Source organism: Bufo gargarizans, chromosome 1 (assembly GCF_014858855.1).
Source record: "Bufo gargarizans isolate SCDJY-AF-19 chromosome 1, ASM1485885v1, whole genome shotgun sequence".
Classification (NCBI taxonomy): domain Eukaryota; kingdom Metazoa; phylum Chordata; class Amphibia; order Anura; family Bufonidae; genus Bufo; species Bufo gargarizans.
The window spans coordinates 654,805,686-654,829,782 of NC_058080.1; the positions used below are offsets into that span (position 1 = coordinate 654,805,686).

General features: G+C 42.7%; 1 protein-coding gene across 2 annotated transcripts in view; it reads left to right on the forward strand.

Annotated features, from left to right (window-relative positions):
* SSBP2 (single stranded DNA binding protein 2) overlaps positions 1-24,097 on the forward strand; it is a 191,232-nt gene that overhangs the window by 43,015 nt on the left and 124,120 nt on the right. For both annotated transcript variants that reach the window (XM_044276018.1, XM_044276019.1), the window contains exon 2: positions 12,935-13,007. In XM_044276018.1, coding sequence (XP_044131953.1) covers positions 12,935-13,007 — 73 coding nt within the window. The remainder of the gene's footprint in view (positions 1-12,934; positions 13,008-24,097) is intronic.

The following is a 24,097-nucleotide window of genomic DNA, read 5'->3' on the forward strand; positions in this document are numbered from 1 at the left end:
TATGAAAAGCAGAGTTGCATACCGCAAGGTTGTCCATGCAGATGTAGGCAACTGTATGGGCATATGTCTGGGGCGTACGTTTGGCAGAATGTGGTGTGACCCTAGCCTAGGGCATTGTATCGCTGCCCATCTGGACTACAGCTTGATATAAATGCTGCTAAATATCTGTTTTCCAGGCCGGTTAGCTTTGCTGGTTAGGAATGTTATTTTTCTGTTTTGCAGGCGAACATTTCTGGCATTTCTGCCGGTGGACGTCGCAGGTATTAGTAAGCACAGCATGCACCTCTCTGTGTGAAGACCTGCTCTTACCTACCTATATGTGGCCATCTGTTTGAATTTAGCATTTCTGAAATCCGATTGTTTGCCATTAAGCCATAATTAAGGTCAAGAACGACGGTTGCCGTTATTTCACTGCTTCTTCGCGTACGTCTTCTGGCGCACCACACGCGTTTGAGCCCAAGACTTTGCTCAATGCAGGCTACGATCGCGCAGTGGTGGTCTTCATTATAGAGTGTATAGATATTACGAGAGAAGATCACTGTTTCTTGCACTAGTCTTAAAAAGATATCAACTCTGAGACTGCTGGAGACGGCTGAGTATAAGCATTCTGCTATCTCCGGTACTTCCACTGAGCTAAATGGAGCGGCAGCGTGCGTTCGTGACTGGCGCTCCACTAACCCCTATTCTTGTGATCGCCAGCGGTCGGACCCTCGCTGATCAGACACTTTATTTCCTATCCTGTGGAATTTTAATAGGAAAACCCTTTACATTTCTAACCCTTAGGCCTCTTTCACACGAACGATACGGATTGTGTCAGGACGCGTTCAGTGACACACCATTTCGCAAGCAAGTTAAGTCAGTTTTGTCTGCAATTGCATTCAGTGTTTTGTTTTTTCCTTTCGGGTGCAATCAGTTTTGATCTGTTTAAAAAAAAAAACAAAAAAAAAAAACGAAAGATTTACAAACAACATCTCCTAGAAACCATCCAGATTCAATGCGTTTTTAACTGAAGCCCCATTCACTTCTATGGGGCCAGGGCTGCGTGAAAAACCGAGAATATAGAAGATGCTGCGATTCTCACACAACGCAGTAATGACACGTGAATAAAATGGGTAAGAATTCAGCGTGGGTTAAATACGTTAACTTCGCGCGTTGTACCCACGCTGAAAACTCGCTCGTGTGAAAGGGGCCTTATACTGCAGAGAGTGAGCTCCCAGTTCCCTCAGGCCATGCTAGGAGTTGTAGTTTCACAACAGCGGAAGGGCTACAGGTTGCAGTCGCGCGGCACAGCGAAGGTATAATAGAAGCATCCTCGGCGGTTGTGTATAGGGTACTGCGGTGACTTACTAATGACTGGGTTTGTACAGGAAGATTAGTAAATTTGGCATCGGTGCTTGTGACTCGTACGCTGCCAATGTTTGATTAGAAGTTGTTAGTGTTGTTAGCAGCAGAGGGGTTTGTAAGTAACAAACAAATTCTTAGATCATGAATCTGTCGTAGCAAACACGAGGGCGAGAAGAAGAAAAAAAAAGTCTTGTTATTTTAAGAGTATGGCAGCACCTGCTCTCCGAGCGTGCGAGTCTGATATATGAGGCTCTAGGCCACGATTTCCCAAGCATCCTCGAAGATGAAATGTACGTCTTGAATGCTCAAGGGCTAACGAAGCGCCTCGTCTCTGAGCGCAGGTGCCTCTTTTAGAGAATTTTCTTCTTTTTCTTTTGATTGACACCAGACGGCCCAGTGAGCACACCGGATACTCAGTCTTCCATATATGTGCAGTAGGTTACCAGTCCCATGTATAATGAATATATAGTTAACTGTCAGTATAAGCAGGGAACATTGCAATGTCTTGACTTCCTTACTGAAGCAGATACATCCATTAAAAAACAAAGATCTGCACGTTCAAGTACATGCTGTATTCTGGACAGCACTTTAAAGGGGTTGTCTCACTTCCACAAGTGGCTTTTATCATACAAAGATTGGTAATACAAGACACTTACTAATTTTATTTATTTATTATACACACTTATATAGCGCTACTAATTCCGCAGCGCTTTACAGACATTATCACCCAACTGTCCCCAATGGGGCTCACAATCTAAGGTCCCTATCAGTATGTCTTTGGAGTGTGGGAAGAAACCGGAGAACCCGGAGGAAACCCACGCAAACACAGGGAGAACATACAAACTCCATGCAGATGTTGCCCTTGGTCGGATTCGAACCTAGGACCCCAGCGCTGCAAGGCACCAGTGCTAACCACTGAGCCACCGTGCTGCCCTAAATGTATTGTGATTGTCCACATTGCTTCCTTTGCTGGCTTGATCATTTTTCCATCACATTATATACTGCCTGTTTCTATGGTTACGACCACCTTGCACTCCAGCAGCGGTGGTCGTGTTTGCACGCTATAGGAAAAAGCTCCAGCCTTTCTGGCGGTCGAGACAGTAGGAGCCCACATAGGCTGGAGCTTTTTCCTATCGGCGTAAATGATAACTGAAATCTTCGGCAGCTACAAGTGGGTGTAGATTTCAGTTTGGTGCCTCATCATAAATCAACCGCTCGCTCCGGCAGTGCAGGGCTCATCAAGACCTGTGTAGCACACGTCTGTCTTGGTAAATCCGCATCTGTGCATGCTGCTTTGCTTGCGTATAGCTCCTTGTAGCAGGATCAATCCTATTAAACCGGGCATGCTGCTTGGTAGAGTTGCCAGTTAAAACAATACATGGGTGATGTTTCCTTGGGCCAGTGAAGAGTTTACTTCTTTATGTAAATTAGAACTTCAGTGCACTGAGGGGCCCGGGCCCCTCTGTGCGCTTGCTTTTTTCCTGACCATTGCCCTTGACTCGCCTGGCCCAGTACACCATGCAATACCATTTTGGTGCATTCCACGGTAAGCATTTGTGCATTCCACGGTAAGAATTTTAGATGTTTTTGGTTTTGTTTTTCCTTAGAGCTGGAGTCCTGTTTTATCTGTTTATTAGGGCTCTTCACACTTGTATATAAAAATACATATCAAATACAGATGTACATTATGGATTTTTTTTTTTGTTTTGTATTTTGTGGCATTTTTGCTCAGTATTTTGCTAGAAGCCAGTGTTTCATCTGTGTTTTTGTTTGCTTTTTTTGTTAAAGGCTTAACTTTTTTTTATTTATGATTTTGCTGAAATATGGATGTAAAAAAACACACACACGTGAACAGTGCAGATACAGAATTGTTATTTTAAAATTCCACCTCCTTACTTCTGTGCTCTAAAAAACAATACCAATATGGGTCCATTGGAACCTGCTGCCTATTTTGTAATAAAACATGCCTATAAAACACGAGAATAGTGGGCTTGTCTCCCCTTGTGAACGGAGCGGCAGGTCCTGCATGATCACTGTATCTCTATTCTTTCTCTGTCTGACGGCTGGATATAGCTGAGCGCTGTACTCGGCTATCTCCAGCAGTGCCATAGAGAATGAATGGAGCAGTAGTCGTTCTTGTGATTGATTGGGGGTCCTTGCGATTGGACCCCCACAGATCCGATGCTTACCCCCAGAATATGTGATAAGTTAATAACTTGGCACAACCCCTTTAATGCAGTTTTTGTGGGTAAAACTGGTGTTACTGATAAATTTGTGCCACCACTGCATGGGACCGTACCCCTAATACAAATTTAATACTTTTCCATTTCATTTTATGATAGTGTAACTTTTTGGTTAAAAAGCAAACTTCAGTTTTCTCAAGTGACTAGTAATCAGAGTGCAAGCGTGGTTCTGCCGAGTTTTTGGCTACTAGACTACAGTACACATGATGAGAGTTAATTATATTGGCACTGCTGTGTAAATAATGTCGGCGCACATCTGAAGAGGTGTATCATTTATCCAGTAATTGAATCATTGTCCTGACTGCAATTCAGTAAGCATTGTTGGGAAAACAAACTCTGCCAATTTTTCAAGGTATAGATCTAAATCATCTGCCTGATAGGAGTCTGCATTTTGCAGTGACATTTTGTAATAGTTCTCAGTAATCTCTCTAAGCAATCTGTTTGAAAATGTGCGTTCTCTTGAGATACGCTTTTTAGATTACAGTATTTTTTCTTCTTATTCGTTCTTTGCCTACTTCAAACTTAGTTGGATGTGGACTATGTTGAAAGAAAATATTATTTGATGCTGACAGAATCTCTATTTTTTGGAAGGCAATTAACTTTTTATAAACTTTGCATAAAGTAATAGTACAAATGAATATAAGAAACCTTGTTAAGGTATCATAATAGAGAAAAATGTATTTCTTTACTCACGAGCCACCTCCTGCACTGATCATTCACCCTTCAGTTCACAACTCAAATATGTCTTGAGCAACATGGTTAAAGAGGGATTGGGTTACATGCTGCCCATAGAGATCTTTGGAGAAAGGAAGGTCAGAAGAGCTACCCCAGTGCTGGATTCACATCTACACTGCTCAGTACTGCTCGATAATGTTATCTGCTGCTTCTGAGGCTGTGCTAGAGAAAGGTAAGATCTCCTCTACTCTGTGTGCAGTGTATTGTAGACATCAGATCAGCTTCTCTCCACCCTGTACCTTAGGGAAAACTGGCAATTTGAGATACAGATTGCAGTCTTTATAATAATCAGATATAATTATTCCTGATGTGCACACAACCGTATCCATTTTGTGGTCCCAAAACCACAAATCTGCAAAATACTGATACCGGTCGTGTTAGGGCTGCTGCACACAAGTCCATTGCGGGAATCGCGCTCTGTGTGTGCGAGTGTGATCCTCTGCTCTGGATTTTCAGGAGCTCAGGGCATTATCATGATTTATAATGCTGTTTGCCTCTGCTTGAGTTGACCTTATTGCTTTATGTCCTATGATCGTGTAGAAGTAAGGTCAAGCAGAGGCACACAGCATTATAAATCATGGTAATGCCTTGTGCAAGTTCAGAACGGAGGATCACTCTCACACATAGGGAGCGATTCCCACAATGGACTCGCCCTTAAAGAGGACCTTTCACTAGAATAAAAAATCTAAACTAAGCATACAGACATGGAGAGCGGCGCCCAGGGATCTCCCTGCACTTACTATTATCCCTGGGCGCCGCTCCGTTCTCCTGGTATAGGCTCCGGTATCTTCATATGTTCGGCTCAACTGGATGGAGCCTGCCGGCGTCTTCTTCTCCCAGGCTGTAGCGCTGGCCAATCGCAGCGCTCAGCTCATAGCCTGAGAGTTGTTGGTGTTTTTTTTATTTTTTATTTATTTTTCTCTCAGGCTATGAGCTGAGCGCTGCGATTGGCCAGCGCTACAGCCTGGGAGAAGGAGATGCCGGCAGGCTCCACCCAGTTGAGCCGAAAATATGAAGATACCGGAGCCTATACCGGGAGAACGGAGCGGCGCCCAGGGATAATAGTAAGTGCAGGGAGATCCCTGGGCGCCGCTCTCCATGTCTGTATGCTTAGTTTAGATTTTTTATTCTAGTGAAAGGTCCTCTTTAATTCTGCAGTTTTCTCAGTTCCATTAGTAGAAGTGCCTATTCTTGTCCACAAATCGGAGAAAAATAGAACATTTTATGATTTGCAGAATGGCCGTGCGCTGTTCACATTTTGTTTTACAAACCCATAGGAATGAATGGGTTCAGAATGTGATCAGCAACAAATGCGGATCGGACGCCAACCAAAATTGCAGTTGTGTGCACGAGGCCTTATACTGAAGTCACCTGAAAGTATAAATACTTTTTAAAGTGGTTACCTAGGACTAGAAAAGCCTAGCGTGACTACAGTCCCATGCCTGTCCATGAGTCATGCCTGTTATTGAAGCTGGGCCGCACACGCTGAAGCTGAGCTGCAATACCAGACACAACCTAGGGATAGGTGTGCCACTGTTTCTGGACGGAATCGGCCATGTTTCTCAAATCCTAAAGAACCACTTTTTAGATGGGTTTAGTTGAAAATGTTTGAATATCGCCTGCCATATTATGGCATATATACATCCTAGAAGACGTCCTCCATTGGACGCTCTGTGCATCTTGTGCTGATGTGTTGGCAAACTATTCCACACTGCCATCATCCTTTTACATTACAAATTGCCATAAAACACTGGACTTTGGCATGGACAGTTTGTTTCCCATCATTGTATTCCAGTGATTGCTAACCTCCAGCTGTGGTGAAACTACGACTCCCAGCATGCTCCATTCATTTCTGCGGAGTTCTGAGAACAGCCAAGCAAGTGTGCATCTTGGGAGTGGTAGTTTTACTACAGCTGAATTGCTGGAGGTTAGCCATCACACCTTAACATGTGAGCATGCCTTGAAGTTTATCTCGTGTTCCAAGACACAGATGTAGTGTAGTATGTAGCTAATAAAAATTGTAGTGTAAAGCATGCTGAGGAGACAGAGCTCCAGATTGGTCCCCTGATGTGTCAAGAGGTTTGTTCCAGACTACTATGAACTTTCTTTAAACTTCAGATTTAGTCAACCTTTAAACAGTCAATAGTATGTGTGACTGTAAGAAACTTTGTAATATATCTAATCAGAGGAACATGCCTCTTTCTCCCTCTAGCAGCTCATTCCCCCTCCCCTCTCCATGGACTACTATGGGCAGCATGTATTTGTGTTTCTCTGCACCCTCCCCTCCCATAGAGATCTTTGGACAGCACATTAGTGAGCTGATTGTCAAACTCCTGTCCCAGGACTTATTTTGAAAATCATGTTCGTTTGGGAGAGGATGGGGAAGAGCCATTTTTCCCTTTTTTAAGATTTTACAGTTTCTTGTATTAACCTGTAGTATTGATACATTTAACTGTAACATAGTTGCACTATTCCTTTATATGTGTTATATAACGTGTTGTAAATATACGCGTATTATGAAAAGCAGTATTCCCATGTAGGAAGAGTGAGTTGGGGGCACATGGCTGATATTGCAAAATCAAGACATCCTCAAAGGATTTTTTATGTAATATAATATATATATTTTTAACAACTAATGAGACATCTTTGTTTTTATTTACCATTTCTTAATTGCTTCCTTGAAATCGCGATGTAAAACAGCACTTTGTATAATTAATTACCGTCAGTAGAAGTAATTGTGAGCACTGTGTGTGCTCTCATTGCCATGTAAGTGTTGCATTGGGACCATAACTGATAACATTGATTATTGTACAGAGAAGCCGCCTTGCCAAGCCTTTGCCTTTTATTCCTAAATTACCAGTGTGCTAATTAATAACAAACTATAAATGGTCTATTACTCACTGCAATTATTTTAGTAGGTTCAAATAATGATTCTGTTTTCTGGTTTGATGGCCATTGAAACCCTCTATGCATTCAAACACATGCATATTTATAATCCCGATGTAATGACGCCATGCCTAAACCATATACTGCCTCATTACTTCAAGTGCCTAGATGTGACATGGCAGAGCCATGGGCATGGAGAAATATACAACCCCTATGTGTTGCCATACAGGCTCCGTGGGGTGCCATATGTCAAGAACTATCCTTCCCTAGTAGCAATGTTTTTAAAGGGAACCTGTCATCAACTTTATGCTGCCCATACTAACGGCAGTATAAAGTAGAGACAGGCGAGTTGATTTCAGCGGTCTGTCATTTATAAGTTAAAAGTAAGTGGTTGCCGAGAACCAACATCAGTCATTGCAGACTGGGCCTGGAAAAGAGTCATGGCCTCCTGAGAAGAGTCGTGGTAATTTTATAATCTCCTGCCCACCTGCTGATGACTGACAGGCTTCTACCTATGTAGTTTTCTCCCTTTCTCTCTAGGAGAGAACTGCCATTCATCAGCAGATGGGTGAGAGCAGGAGATGATGAATAACCATGACTCTTCTCAGGTAGATTTGACTCTTCTCAAGCCCCGGGCTGCAGTGATTATGATGCTGGTTCTCAGCAACCACTTACTTTTAGCTGATGACTGACACACCACTGAGATCAGCATTTCTGTCACTATTTTATGCTGCCCTCAGTGAGGTCAGCATAAGGTGGATGACAGGTTCCCTTTAAGGGGTTGTCGCACTTCAGCAAATGGCATTTATTATGTAGAGACTAATGTATTGCGATTGTCCATTTTGCCTCCTTTGCTGGCTTGATTCATTTTTACATCCCATTATACACTGCTCATTTCCATGGTTACGACCACCCTGTAATCTAGCAGCGGTGGTCGTGCTTATACACTATAGGAAAAGGTGCCAGCCTCACTGGTGGCTGCGATCATAGGATCACGTATAGGCACACATGTGCAGCAGCTCCCTTCCAGGCCACCTCATATCTGCACTGCAGCAGTGGCTGTAACCCCAGGAAATGAGCAGTGTATAATGTACCAGGAAATTCCCTGTTAAACCAGGCACTGTGCCTTGTAGGGCTAGCTCAGCTGAATGTAACAATACCTTTTACTTAACAATCTTTTGCTTCATTCTGGAGAAAAAGTGATTTTTATCCATATTCAAATGAGTAGGTAAGTGCAATGGGGGCGGTCCCAAGTCACTCTGTGCAACCCTTTTGCTCCTACTGCTTTCTCTGCCAGTCCCTCGCACTCCTTGATTGACTAGATCAGGAACTATGACTATACAGGAGAGAGAGGGGCTGGCAGAGGAAAGCGGAGGAGCAAGGGTGCACAGAGTGGCTTGAGCCTGCCCGAAGTGCACTTAATAGCTAATTTCCATATGGGTTAAAAATACGTTCCATATTACAAATGGATTGCTAAGTGACAGGTATCATTACATTCTGCTCAGCTAGCCCTAATGACCATTTATCAAAACTGGTGAAAAGAAAAACTGGCTTAGTTGCCCATAGCAACTTTCATTTTTCAGAGCTTCTTTGGAAAATGCAAGGTGGCATTGGATTGGTTGCTATGGGCAACCATGCCAGTTTCCCTGTATACCAGTTTTGATAAATCTCCCCCATAGTGCCTGATTTAACAGTACATGTCCTTTTAAGAGAACTGCACATTTTGTCTAAAGAACGTATAGCAACAGTTACTGTCATATTTTGGTAAAATGCTCGTTGTGTGAACCTCATTTAGAGTGGTAGAGCTGTAGAGGGTCTGGGTGAAACAAATACTGGTTTCCCTTTAAGAGTAGACGTACATCTTGACGGGTCCTGAACTCCTGTGCACATGCGCAGTAACCCTCCTAGCAGCAGGGCCCAGCCCGGAGAGTAGGATGTGGTGCGTCGAGTGGGTATTGAATGAAGCTGACAAGCAGAGGAGGGGTTGATAGGGTGCACCGAGTGGCTTGGGCCCACCCTCTGTGCACTTCGGATCTCATTTGTATCTTTAGAAAAAGCTGTGTAATTCGGGAAACGCCACACCGGGTCAGGATAAAACGGGTACCAATGTAATCAGCTCTGGCAGCCCTACCAGGCATTGTGCCAGGGTGTGTACTGTCGTTCTTGTATTCTTTTAGCAATCAATTTGAAAACCATGCCAAATCATGGTAAAACTGTGTGACCATGAACCTGAGGATATTGCCCAAAATGATAGCTGATAATCAATCAGACGAAACGTCTTGACCGGAGGGCGTCTGACAGTCGGGTGTTGTCGGTGTCGATGGTCGCCTGTATTTGTAGAAGGTGAACTCATTACATTGAAGTTGTTGTTGCTCCCAGTTTAGGGATTTCATCGTATCTCCTCCAGCAGCCTTCTCCGTCTGCATATGATTTGCATGGAGAATGTAAAGTGTTTGCATAGTTTGCACCTGTAGGTTGTAATCAAGTATAATCTTGTAATCGGAGGTAATATATTCTTTTTATCTCAGATGTGTGTTTTCAGTTTGTAGCCTAGACTTGGGTTAATAGTGTGTATGTTAAATAAGGGAACTCTTGGAAGCCCCTGGATGTGGCTATATGTGTATATATACCTCCCTAATATACACTAAAATGATATATAAACTTCTCTTATGGAGCGGCCCTATGCTGTAGAAACTTTCAATGGCCTAAATTGACAATGATTAAAGTTGTCCATACATATTAGGCTTCGTTCACATCAGAAGAACAGAAAAAAAAGCCAAGATAAAATGGATCCTTTATTTTAAGCCACCGTTGGGCACATTTAGCATCCATTTGTGTTAGTTCCATCAGAGATGCGTTATTTTTGGCGCAAGAAAAAGTCCTATGTACAGGACTGATCAGAAGACGGGAAAACAAAACAGTGATGTGAGCGAAGCCTTAGGCTGGGTTCATATCGCGTTTTTTTCCCATCCGTTTAACATATACAAAAAACGTACTGTATCTGCTCACCATAGAGTTCCAATGTAAAAAAAGTATACGTTTTTTTTTTTTTACCGTACTGTGCAGGATTCAAAAACATGGTGTGCCGCATTTTTGTATCTTTTTTTTTTTTTTTTTTTTTTTTTTTTTTTTTTTTTTTTTTTTTAGAGTATACGTCAAGCGGAGGCATGAAACGTGATCTGAACCCACTCATTTGGGGGGTGGTCGGGGAAATCAGCAGACAATGTAAGGCAGTGATGGCGAACCTTTTAGAGATTGAGTGCCAAAACTGTAACCCAAAACCCACTTATTTATCGCAAAGTGCCAACATGGCAATGTACCCTGAATACTACAGTCCAGTATAGTGTATCTTCCATGTACTTTATCATGTAGCTATAATAGCCTACATTCAGTGCGCTGCCTGTGCTGTTCATAGTGCGCCCTGTGCTGATAAATGGCAGGAAAAGTCTAATGCAAATTAGTACACCATAGACTCCAGGGTGCGGGTGCCCAGATAGAGGGCTCTGAGTGCTGCCTCTGGCACATGTGCCATAGGTTCGCCACCACTGCTCTAAGGCGTATGCCTTCTGACTCTCCTGTGATGTTAAATGTCAGGGGAAGGGAGGGTCAGGCATACTGGGTTTCAACATGCCTGATTCTTTTGTTCTCCTTACATAAGTCACTGTTCCAGGTGTCTCCAGTAGCTTTCTGCCCTCTTCCATTCACCATACGGACAAGCGTCTCATACATTTTTCTGGCTAACATGGTAGCACACTTTTTTTTGCTATACTTTGACTTGCTGGTCCATTACACAACATTGCTCATTGTCCAATAAGGCCAGTTTCACTTTCTAGGAAACGCGCTCCGTGTGAGAGCAGTATATCCCGGACTGAGCACTGCTCCTCTGAAGTGAACTTGCGGCATCATAATGATTTGTGATGCTGTGAATTCCCGTCTTGTCTCTGTTGGTCTTCTGTACTGTACTTGCCTAATGCGGTGACTACAGTTCAGTAGACCCGCGGTGAGATGGGAATTCACAGCATTCTAAACCATTGTAATGCTGTGAGTTCACTTCTGAGGAGCAGTGTTCAGTCTGGGAAATACTGCTCCCACTCGGCACTTGTTTCCTAGACTGAATACGCTCATGGGAACCTGGCCTTGGTATTCCACAAATATTATTGAATGTTCTACCTTGTAAACGTCCCACGACTAATGGTGAACTCTTGTAGCATCAGATGGAGTTCCCATGTCTTTACATGGACCATGTATGAGCGTGATGCCTTTTACATTCATGAGCCCAGCTACATGGAAGACCTCCAGGTGAAGTTTTGCTGTAGGACTTGCTGCCATGAATGTTTTTGATGTTGTGTACAGATTAGTCAGGTTTTCTTCTGGGGACATGTACCGCTAATGCTGCTGTATTTTATGTATTTTTATTTCTCGTTCCCTCCGGCTCTGCTCATTGCCGCTGCCTCAGCAGTTCTTCCCTCCATACATTTTTAATGCTCTGTTACGTAGGGAGGTTTTCAGGTCTGGAGATTAGTTGCGGTTTTCACAAGTGTGTTGTAAGGGATATGAAGGATCTATGGCCACCGTGCCCCCTAAGCTGTCATATACGGGGTCATTTTCTGACAAGTCCTTCAATAACTGGATCATTTTGGATCTGGTATCTGTGCTGCCACAACTTGAAAAACTCAACACTTTTGGGAAAAGTGTCTGATAAAGAGTCTGTCACTTCTTCTGTAGTGCTGGTAGGTGGCCTTGGGCTGTGTAGTTTGTTGATGAATCTTTATGAAGAAAAAGGGCTTAAAGGGAATGAGTCACCTAGAATTTATTTTCTTGCCAGTTAAAATCAGATAGTAGCTCATCATTTTTTCTGATTTTTGTCTTAGGGTACTTTCACACTAGCGTTATTCTTTTCCGGGATTGAGTTCCGTCACAGGGGCTCAATATCGGGGGGGGGGGGGGGGGGGGGGGGGGGGAGAAAGAGTTTGTTTTATCCTAATGCATTATGAAAGGAAAGCATTCTGTTCAGTATGCATCAGGAGGTCTTCAGTTCAGTCCTTTTGCGGTATTTGGCTGGAGAAAATACCGAAGCATGCTGCTTCTTTTTTTCTCTGGCCAAAACTCCGGAACTCTTTCCGGAATGCCGGATCCGGCATTAATTCCCATTGAAATGTATTAATGCTGGGTCCGGTACCAAATGTTACGGAAAACCCAGATCCTGTTTCCCGGTCCTGTGCATGCGCAGACCTTTTAAAAATGCGGAAAAAATAAATATCGGATCCATTTTCCTAGATGACACCGGAATTTCAATGCATTTTTCAGACGGATCCATCTACAAATGATATCCGTTTGCATACAGATTTACGGATCCGGCAGGCAGTTCCGGCGACGGAACTACCTGCCGGATCCTCACAACGCAAGTGTGAAAGTACCCTTATTGTTTTATTTTTAAAGATTTTTTTTATTTATTTTTTATTCGAAAACATATGTGCCCGAGCAATCGCATTAAACGTCGTTTAGACACATACAGTACCGATAATTGCTCATGCAAATAGAACTAAACGAGCGCTAAACTTGGTATAACACCGATGGGTGCTCGTTACCTCCTGAAAGTCTCCCAGTGTAAATGGGCTCTTAGTTAAATCTGGTTCAGATTCCCAGGACGGGTCTGGATTCTCCTAGTGCAATGTTTGGCCACATACAAATGAACACAAATGACATATGTGTCTTTGTTTCCCCAGGTTAGCTCTATATGTGTATGAATACCTGCTACACGTGGGGGCACAGAAGTCCGCTCAAACGTTTTTGTCAGAGGTGAGTAATCATTGTAAATACAAATGCTAAAGAACGTATGCTGTTTGTATGATTGAGTGTAAGAAGTTCTACCCTTAAAAATGTTTAATTTAATCAGCATGAAAAACTACTATGTTATATAATTTACCTAGTGTCAAGAAATGTTTAATTGGCGAAATATTCTATATACTTGTAATTTCTCCCCACGGTTTAACAATGTCTGTCCTCCAAATGTGCTGGTTGCCAGTGGACACACATGCTCAGTCAGACTCTCCCTCCATCTGGATTCTGTGGCAGAATATCATTATATATAAAAAAAATATATACATTTTTTGCCAATTTTCTGCCATGCTTAAAAGCTATGTACACCTTTTGGGGCAATTTCTTTTATTATTGCTTTGTACTCATTTTGAGCTAAAAAAAAAATAATTTTTTCAAATGGTCTTTTAAATTTTTTTTTAACCCTTTTCTCCAAACAGCCTTGAGATTCTCTAGTAGCAGGCTCTGTATTTTTGCTTTGTTCCATCAGGCAGCTCAGCTGAGGGCTCCTTACATCTGATCTTTGACCTTTTATAAACACTTGCTATAGCTCAGTTCTTATATTACTAATGAGAATGCAGGTTAGGCTACTTTCACATCTGTGCTTTGTATTCCGATTTTTGAGATCCGGCAGAGGATCTCAAAACCGGAGCAAAACGCTTCAGCTTGATTTAATAGATAAGGATGCATCCTTTAAGTTCGGATGTAGTTGTATTAAATCGAGACTGAACAAACTGGATTCGGCCCTAAAAACAAAAAACTATCCAGCACTATTGACTTACATTGTTTTTTTGTGGCGGATCCGGATTGTTCCGTTTCGCAGACCGGACACAAAACCGTAGCTTGCAGCGCTTTTGGAAACCGGAACGGAATGCGTTCTGATCTGTTATGTCCCCATTGACAATGCATGGGGACAAAATGGAAGAGGATCCTGGCAGAGGATCTCAAAACCGGAATACAAAGCACAGATGTGAAAGTAGACTTAAATAAGTGCTTATATGACCTCTTAGTAATTTAGAGATAAGGGTCATTAGACGACTGGCACAAAGTGAAAGGGTGATTCTCACAGCCAGACAGTTAACCCTTTGTGACAGAACGGCTGACTATTTTTAATAAAGAGGGCGTGTCCTTTCCAACGCTCTCTCCCTGTAACTGCCACAGCTTCTAACAGAACATATGACTGGTGGCAGTTGAAGATTTAAACTGAGCACGATCGACCAGCTCAGTGAGACAGACAATAAATAAGGAAAAGAACAAACAGCATATGTCTTGGTGAATAGCAGCATTTTTAATTATATGCAATTGCAAAAGTATTCAGATCCAAGTGCTGGTTTGAAAAATGTAGAATAGGTTTCTTGACACAACCCCTTTAAAGAGGATCTGTCTTGATTTGCTGAGAGGATCTATCTATAGTGTATGCTGTCTTTAGTTAGGGATGACAACAGCCTCTCCTTTCTGTAGGTGGACAACCACAGAGCGGTGTATAAGCCCACTCCGGCCCTGTGCTGTAGATTGAGGTCTTCATCCAGCCAGATCTCTCGAGATCATGCTGGGCTTCTGCATCGCTCTGACTGTCCGATCCTTGGGATTGTCAGAGTGATGCTGGAAACTCAGTCTGCAGAGTATGCTCAATAAGCATATCAGGCTCCAGAATCTGTAGGGGGCTATATCTCATTAAAGGGGTTATCTGAGAATTAAAGGGGTTGTCTGGGTTTAGAGCTAAACCCGGACATACCCTTATTTTCACCCAGGCAGCATCCCTGATGTTGGCATCGGAGCAGCTCATGCTCCGATGCTCTCCCTTCTCCGATGCTCTCCCTTGCCCTTGTAGATCGCGCAGGGCATTGGCTCTTTTTTGTTTACAATAACACACTGCTTCCGCCTGGCAGTGTGTTCGGTGACGTCACCGGCTCTGACGGGTGTGCTTTAGCACTCCCTAGCCGTTTTACTGGCTAGGGCAACGCTATAGCCCGCCCATCAGTGCCGGTGACGTGACCGGGCTTCCTGACAGCCCCATGAAGAGCTCGGTACATCAACTGAACTGTTGAAAATGCCTTTGCCCTGCGCGATTTAGTGCAGGGCAAAGGAGAGTATCGGAGCATAAACTGCTCCGATGCTCAAGTCAGGGGGGGCTGCCTGGGTGAAAATGGGGATATGTCCGGGTTCAGAGCCCATTAACCCTTTTAAGAAAATGAAAATACTTTAAATATTACTTTTATTATAAATATATACTCAAATGCCTTTTCATTATTTATAATGGCTTGTTTTTGTCTGGGGAGCAATCAACAGAGGAAACAAGATGGCCACTGTCCCATTAGTTAACACAAAACATGTCCTAATCACACAGGAGGACAAGTTACTTTACAACACTGAGGTAAAGAGCAGCCTCATCCTCCTCTCTGCTCTACTTGTCAGGGATTATGACCCTAAATACAGATAAGATCTTTAGCCAAATCTCTTGGGCATTTTAGTTTATGAGGAGACATGAAGTACAGAGAGGACGGACAGGACAGACTGTGGTGATGTGTTGCTGTGGTAATGGAGACTGCATACAAGTGCTGCTGCTCATTACCCCCACCTCACCCTCCTCGCATGTCTCCTCATCTTCTCCATTCCCAGAGTGATTCACCTGTATTCAGGATCATGATTCCTGACAAGCAGAGCAGAGAGGAAGCTCATCTGGGTCATTGTGGTGCAGTCACTTGTCCTCCTGTGTGATTAGGACAGGTTTTGTGTGTACTGATAGGACAGCGGCCATTTTATTTCCCCTAATGATTGCTCTCTAGACAAAACGATTCATTATAAGCAATAAAGGGATTTGGGAATATATTTATAATAAAATAATATTTAAGTAATTTCTTTTTTTATTTTTTTTATTCCTGGAGAACCCCTTTTAAGAGTGTGGGGGTGGGGGATATTGAGGGGGAAAAAAACAGCGCTTCACTCTGGCAGCTAGTGTCTGGTACTTAGTTTACATCTTTTTAATCTCCTGATAGTCTTCTAATTGGTGATGTAATAGTAAGAGTATGCAAATAATGGTAAACCACAATCTAGTTTCGTGCACACATCCAGTCTGCTTGTTTCTTACATACCAGCAGGGTCAGTACGATCAGTAATACCAAATTTTTATAGTTTTCCTGTGGTTTAATATGTAAATTAAAAAAAAAACTTGAGGGGGGATGTATTTTCTTTGTAATGTTATTTTCTGACTACAATAACTAATATATATATATATATATATATATATATATATATATATATATATATATATATATATAAATTTTTTATTTATTTTTTTGAAGTGTGTATGACTTGTAGGTTTTTATTTACATATTAAACCACAGCGACCAGAAAAGAGCAAATTGGGCACTTTTTTAGATTTTTTTTATAAATACTTCTAGATTTTAATAGTATGGGCCTTTTTGGACTCAACCAATGGTGTTTATTTTTATATTTGTAAAATAGTGAAGGTTTTTATTTTATTTTATCTTTTTACATTTATTTCTAGCTCCCCCTAGGGAACTTTAACATGCAATCGTGTGATCGCTTATTCTATATTTTCACACCAGTCCGAATGATCACCAGGATGACTTTGTGAACTGTGCCAACTGCTGGCCCATCCTCACCGCCTGAAGGCTGATTACTTTGGCAGATAGCGTTTACATGCCTTGTACAGTGGCTTGGATGTAGTCGTAGATGCTGCAGGGTATTGTCCGTTGTATTATGCAGCACCACTCTGAGTGTGTGTTCGACTTATTTTAATTAATAATTATTCTATAGAAATTCTAACATGTTATCGCCACTACACTAGGGAATAGTCTCCACATCTAAAGGCCTATTTACATTGGCCGATCATCGACCAGATAATCCCTAACCAGCATTCATAGGAACGCTTGTTAGTGATGATCTGCCAGTATGAAAGTACTGCCGATGAACGACCAAAATGTTCATTGATCAGGTACTAGGAACGGTGGTGCGGTCACCGAAATCATCGATTTGCCGGCAGCAGATTGTGGCGTCTAAACAACACTCTGCTGCCGGCAAAGAATGATTCTGTAGGGAACAAGCAATGGCATTAGCGATCGCTCCTCCCTATACTCTGGGGGGCTGAATGTAATTACTGGAACGCTTCCTTCCCGACAATCGTCTGCTCTCTCTTTTAGATTCTGTTCACACTTTTGTCGTAGAAGAATAGTTCAGCATGCAGCGCTGTTCTTTCCATCAAAGTGACACTGGGTGGGACCTGATGGACCCCATTATGAGTACATGGGGTCTATTGGGTGCTGTTGGCGCTTGTCATGTGACTGATCTAGCGCTCAGTTATTTATGTTTTATGACGTAGTAGAAAAAGAAGAAATTGATGGAAGTGTGAACAGAGCCTATATGTTTGTGCCTAGTTTTTGGTTCCCCTTTGATTTACCACATAAAGCCTTCGTTCCCTCCCTCGCAGCCAGCGTGCTGATGTATTCCTCACCGCTTCATTTTCGCATGCATCTTTAACTTTTGCTTACAGCTTGCTTTTCCTGCTTCATGGCAGATGGGTCAGCCCATGGGAGAGCACATCGAGGTTTGTGTTCTACAAGAGAGCGTTTAGAAGTGCTGAAAATACACACGTTGGGAAAAGTGGTTTATGAGTTATTAACGGTGAGGTTGAATAATCATCACTGCTGCCGACAATAATCCTAACACTTTATGATCTTCCCCGTGCGTTTATGTCACTTTTCCTCTAGTCCATATTCATAAGCAGGCAGCGCTTTCTGGGAAGCGTCACAATCCATTATACACTGTGCGTGTAGAGTAATTGTAAATGTCATTATACAGATCCCGCCATTATTTCTGGGAAGCTTTGTAGAATAGTGGACCCTGCGTTTGTACTGTGAATGGTTCCCAGCATGATGACGATCCATGGACACTGGAATGGGACAGGTTTAGAGATGGCGGCGTTGGAGGGTTAATCCTTATAAGAAGATGTCTAATTAATCGGATTATAATCTGGGTGTAATTAGTCGTTTTGTGTACCTACAAAATTGGGGATCTCTACATAGATATATGAATTGGCACCATGACGGCATACTCGTAGACTATAGTGGCCTTTCAGGATACGTACGTTCAGCAAGGCTCTAAAAACCTGCTTCACGAAAATATTCACTGGACGTCATGTGAACTGAGCCTTGGAAAGGCGCTGGGTTAGGATTACCACTTCAGAATTCAAAATTCGGATAGTTTAAAACTGTCACAAGTCTTGGTGCATGGCTTATGTGCGTCAAAACTTGCGACTTTTCCCTGCTTAAGCCGTTTTACCAAAGAAAAGAGTGTGTGCTGTGGGTGGGGAAGCGGCCCATTTATCATTTTCCACGCTGGTTTTTGGAGTGAAAAATTGCTTAAATCTGCGCCCGCAAGAGGACTGTCTGCTGGACAAAGCACCAAACTTATGGAGAGCCCTGCTGCTCTACATAACTTTAGCGCTTTCTCGGGCAGCGCAGAGGTACCCGACACCAGTGTTTATTAACACTGGTCTTAACCTCTTCGCACATTATGACGTAACGTTACGTCATAATGCCTCAGGGGATGTATGGAGTGGGCCTCTGCAGCGGGCCTGCTCCATACACAGCGGGTGACGTGATCAACGCCAATCGCGGCACCTGTAAGTGAAGGCAGAGGGATGCGGCTCCCTCTGCATTCCTATTGGAGCCCCGCGATTTCACTGTGAGGGCTCCAATCAGTTGCCATGGCAGTCTGGATGCTGCTGAAGCGCTCCAGGCCTGCCATGGCAATCTCCATACTGAGCTATGCACAAGGCATAGCTCAGAATGAAGAGGTATTCTAGTATGCTGCCGCTGATCTCTATTAGGGTCGATTCACATGTCCGCAATTTCGTTCAGCATTTTGTGGAACGGATTTGCGGACCCATTCATTTCTATGGGGCAGCACAATGTGCTGCCCTGATCCGGAATTGCAGACCCGCACTTCCGGGTCCGCAATTCCGATCCCCCCAAAAATAGAACATGTCCTATTCTTGTCCGCAATTGCGGACAAGAATAGGCATTTTCTATTATGTTTGCGGATGTCCGTGTTTTGTGGATCCGCAAAACACACACGGACGTGTGAATGGACCCTTAGGATGAATAGGAGAGTGGATCAAAAGATCCCATGTATTATGCCCCTAAGGGGGCTAATAGTTCTAAAAAATAAAATAAGAAGTGAAAAGTTAACACATGTTTTAAGAACACTAATATATTAAATGTTTAAATCACCCCCTTTCCCAAATTTACGTGTAAAAACTATAAAAAAAATTAACATATAAGGGTATCTCTGCGTTCAAAAAAGTCTGAACTATTAAAATATATTTTAAAAAATCCTGTACGGTGAACGCCTTAACTGAAAAAAAATATAAAAAATTGTGCAGTTTGGTATCGCCACATTCGAGTCGCAGAATAAGAACGTCAGGTCATGGCACAGTGAACTCTGTGATGTCAAAACCCCAAAAACCTTGATGGAATTCTGTTTTTGTTATTTATTTAGTTTTTTTTCAATTTTGCCATACACAATTTATTTTTTTTCCTCATTTTCCAGTACGAGAAATGGTAAATTAAATGTTGGCATAAAAAAATGCATCTTGTCCTACAAAAAAAATAAGCCCTCATGTAGCTATGCAAATGGGAAAAATAAAAAGTTATGGTTATTGGAATGTGGGGAGGAAAAAATCCAAAATGAGAAAATGAAAATAGGCCTCGCCGCCAAAGGGTTAATAAATGTCTCCCTTAGTGCATATCCATAAGATGTGCTGTAAGTGTCCGAGAGCTGCATGTCCTCTCTCTGAGACCCACGCCTGTCTCCAGAATATGGGACCCCTGAGAGGAAGCTGTCGCTCGATGCCACCATGGACATTTTACATGCAACTTCCTTTACTTATTACACTGTGTCCTTTTGTAAGTGCCCTTTTTCAGTGATCCGTGGGCCACAGAAGTCACAGCACTTCCTGCTTCCTTGTTGGAAAACACTCTTTATCCGTGCCCTGGTGGTGCAGAGCCGTGAGAAATCGGTTGCAGGAAGAGAAATCAACATTGGTATATAGAAGTAGATAGGTGGTGGAGTCACATTTATTATGACCATTTTCAAAGGCTGCAGCAAGTATCTCATGAAGTAAGTCACGTGTCGGGAGCTGGCTTGGTGGGTATATAAGGTGTGCGATAGGCTGTCTGCACACTTACTGTATGCCCCATTGCTGTCATGGATAAAAGGGGAGATTTTATCACAATTGCAAAAAGGAATGATTGGCTTCCAGGGCAAGGGTGACCGTATTTCTTAAACTGCGCAGTTTGTGAACTGTTCTCGTGCTGCTGTGGTGAAAGTGTATCATGAGTGGACGAATGGTACCATTGTGAATAAGTGATGTGGAAACCGCAGAGCACCGCGTGCCTTTGACATGAGAGTTGAACATGGCCAAGAAGGTGCACGACGAAGGACCGACATATCACAGTGGAGCAGCTCACTGCCAAAACGGGGCTACCAGACAAGTGTCTAAAACAACAGTTCAGTGAACCCTACTGTATATGGGGCTCTGAATCGGACCTCCGCTGGTTGGCAGTGGGTGGCCGTCTCCAATGAGCTACTGTTTCTGCTTCACTGCATGGAAGGACATTGGTGTGTCAGATGAAAAACATCAGAGAACAAAAACCGTGCAACCATTGCTGGAAGAGTTATCTGGGGAATGTTTTTGTGGCATTCCTTGGGCCCACTCATCCATGTGGAAGGCACTCTCAACTGAATGAATCCAGCCTTGCAGATCACGTACACCCGTACATGCTTATTCTCTTCCCTGGGGTGGATGGGATCTTCCAACAAGACTATTCCCCAGACTTGAACACAGTTGGGCATCTGTGGGACCACTATGATTGTTGTGTTCACTGTATGGATCTTCCCCATGCCCCCTCCAGCAGCGATGCACTGAAACCCATCAGGACCTTTTATAGAGTCACTCCCAGCCCATGTATAGCTGATGTCCGTGCTGCTCGCGGCAGTTACTGGTGGTCATAATAATGGGAGTCGGGACTCTACTGTGTAGGTCAGAAGTACAGCAGGTGCAAATGGGGAGGTGGTGCGGACAACAGGGAAAGAAATTGCTTTCTGTGTGCAAAAAGAATTCCATTTTAATTTTAAGGATGGTTGGACCTCTTTTAGTGACAGATAACCAGTAAGTTGTCCTGACATCTGTTTTCGTAAATTGCTCATGAGCACTGCTTTGTGTCATTCTTATGTTATTCCTTCTGGAAATGTATGAAACAACTGGGCTTTTACCATTTATCTTTTCAAAGTGAGGTATTCCAACACAGTCTGACGATATAGGCACTGACTGGACAGGCGCATTAGTCAAAAGGAATAGTAACGCCCGGTTTAGTCTTAATGGAGAAACGGCACAGAATTGTAAGGAAAGATTTTGCAGCGTTGTTATTCCATGGGGAATAAGTATTTACTATACAGAAATGCCTGGAGAGGTAAAACGGGCACAGTGACGCCGCCCTCTCCTCTTTATCCAGCTTTTATTTACTTTCCCATAGCGTACATAAAAAATGTGCACTGTTTCAGTTTGTTAAACTTTTTTAAGCAAGTATTTAAAAAGGGTTTTTCTGATATTTAGATATTGATAGCCTATCCTCAGGATAGATCATCAGTATCAGATCAGTGGGGGTTCGACACCCCAAATCCCACAGATCAGCTGTTTTGGGCAGCAACCAGAGCTGGAAACAATACAGTGGACGGAGCCAGAAGCAGAAGGTCTCTCCATTGTGTAGTGGTCATGACGAGGTGTTTCAGCTCCGTTCCCAGCACTGGAAACTACACAGTGGTGGAGCCGTCTGTACACTGTATAGTTGGCCAAAAACAGCTGATTGGTGGGGAGGTGACTGTCGGACCCCTACCAATTTTCTATTGTTGACTTAGGGATCATGCACATGACTGTATGTGTATTTTGCGGTCCACAAAAAATACAGATGGCATCCGTGTGATGTCTGTGTTGCATGTGTTTTTTTTTTTTTTTTGTGTGTAGAGCCATTGTAACATTGTCTGTCTTTATCTGCAAAATGTAGTTGTTTTTTAAAAATTTGACTTTCTTTTTTTTTTTTTTTTTTTTTTTTTTTTTTGCCGAACAGACTTGCAGACATACATATACGAAATGCACACAGTAATTTATTATTATTATTATTATTAATAATATTTTTTTTTTTTTTTTTTGCTGCCCCATTGAAATAATTGATGACTCATACGGGCTGCAAAAGAAAACTGAACTAACGCGGACAAGAAATATATTTGTGTGCATGAGCTTTATCCTGAGGGTAGGCCATCAGAAAAACCACTTTAACATAAGCAGAAGTGTTAGACGTTTGCTTGTTTATTCTGGATTTTATTGTTGGCAGGGAGAACTTGACTACATCAACTTTCTGCTGCATTCCTGACCAGACAGCTAAAAGGGACATTTGGTCCGGTCTCCCAATTTTTCCCCCCTGTATCAGTAGATTAAATAATGGATGAGATATTTGTGTATCATTCTTTAGCTGGACATGCTGTCACGGTCCTTCCCATGACAGAGGTTAGAAGATCTGAGAGACTGGCAGCACATGAGGTTATCTGACAGTCTCTCTGTTTTCACTTGTTGCAGTGCTGTTTTTTGTAATGACCACACCTCTCGTCCGGTGCGGCTTGTGGTCAATACTGCTACTCTATTTAGTCTGGACTCGCACTTCATACCATGCAGTTGATATTATCTGGCTGGAGTTGGAAGAGCTGGTGTGTGGTTCTTATCTGAGTTTCTGCTCATCCATTTTCTATTGAAGATAAGTGTACTTCGCTTTGTATTTTGTTGTTCTCAGTTGCTCATTGTTTACTAGGCCTCAGGGAGATGCTGTTTGTTCATCTGGGAAGGAACCAGTAGTCTCAGACCATGTCGCTACTCCTAGGGCTTTTCAGGGTTACTAGGGCCTAGGTTTCCGGTGTATAAATATTCCCACTTTCTGGGTCTATTCAAACTGACAAGTGTCAGAGTTAGGTCTAGGGTTTCCTAGGTGGTCACCTGTTCCCTTTCCTTAGCCTTGAGGCCTAGTTCCTGATCATTTTCCTTCTGTGGTCATTCTGGTGTTTATCCCCCTCTCCCCACCTTGTGACACATACACATTATATAGCTTTATGCAGAATTGGACATCTATCTAATGTGTATGGCCCTCCCAACTTTCCACCTGCAGCAGATGTTCAGAGAGATGAGGATCAGGCAGTTGGATTTGTACTGCCCAATCCGTTTGTTCTCGGGGAGGTGTCTGGCAGTGGATTTCTCCCCTCTCCCCTACATGCTGTAGCATACATTACCCATACACTAGCTGTAAAAAGAAAATATTGAGTGCTGCGCACAATTTATTGTAGTTTATTGTCTCTGCCTCAGAAGACTTCTGATAGATTGGCTTTTTGTACTAGATTATGCTTTCTAAAGTGTACGATATGGCATTTGGATGTTTGGTGATCTTGACAAACCTGCTCATGGTTTTGGTATGTCCTTCTTGTATACTTCATAAGTTCTTCCCGTAACGTTACTTACCTCCCCACTGACTCATCACTGTAGATGTTGTCTTTGTGTTATTTTCATAAACTCCCACTCAGGACCTCGCAGTATCTTCTAGCCTATTAAGTCATGGTTGCATAATTGGAAATGCTTTCCCCATACCCCATCACAAAATTTACCGTGAAGACTTTTGCCACATCGAGGAGTGAAAGCCAGTATGTCTGATTTATCTTATTCTTTGTGAATACAGAGCAAAGTCTTTTCTGGCTGTTTTGAGGCTTGTAAATGTGTTCAATAAAGAGGAATTTCATAACCCCATAAACCACCTGCTATAGATATCAATATTGTATCGTTCTGCTGTTAATATATACTTTGGGATGTCTGGATAAATTGCTCCATTTCAGATTTACAGAAGATCACTATTGTTTTTCGTTGTGAGACCGGGTTATAAGCTTGTATAAAACCCACACGATGACACTTAATGGTTATGACTCCTGGGATGTATTGAGGCTTGAATGTTATCGTT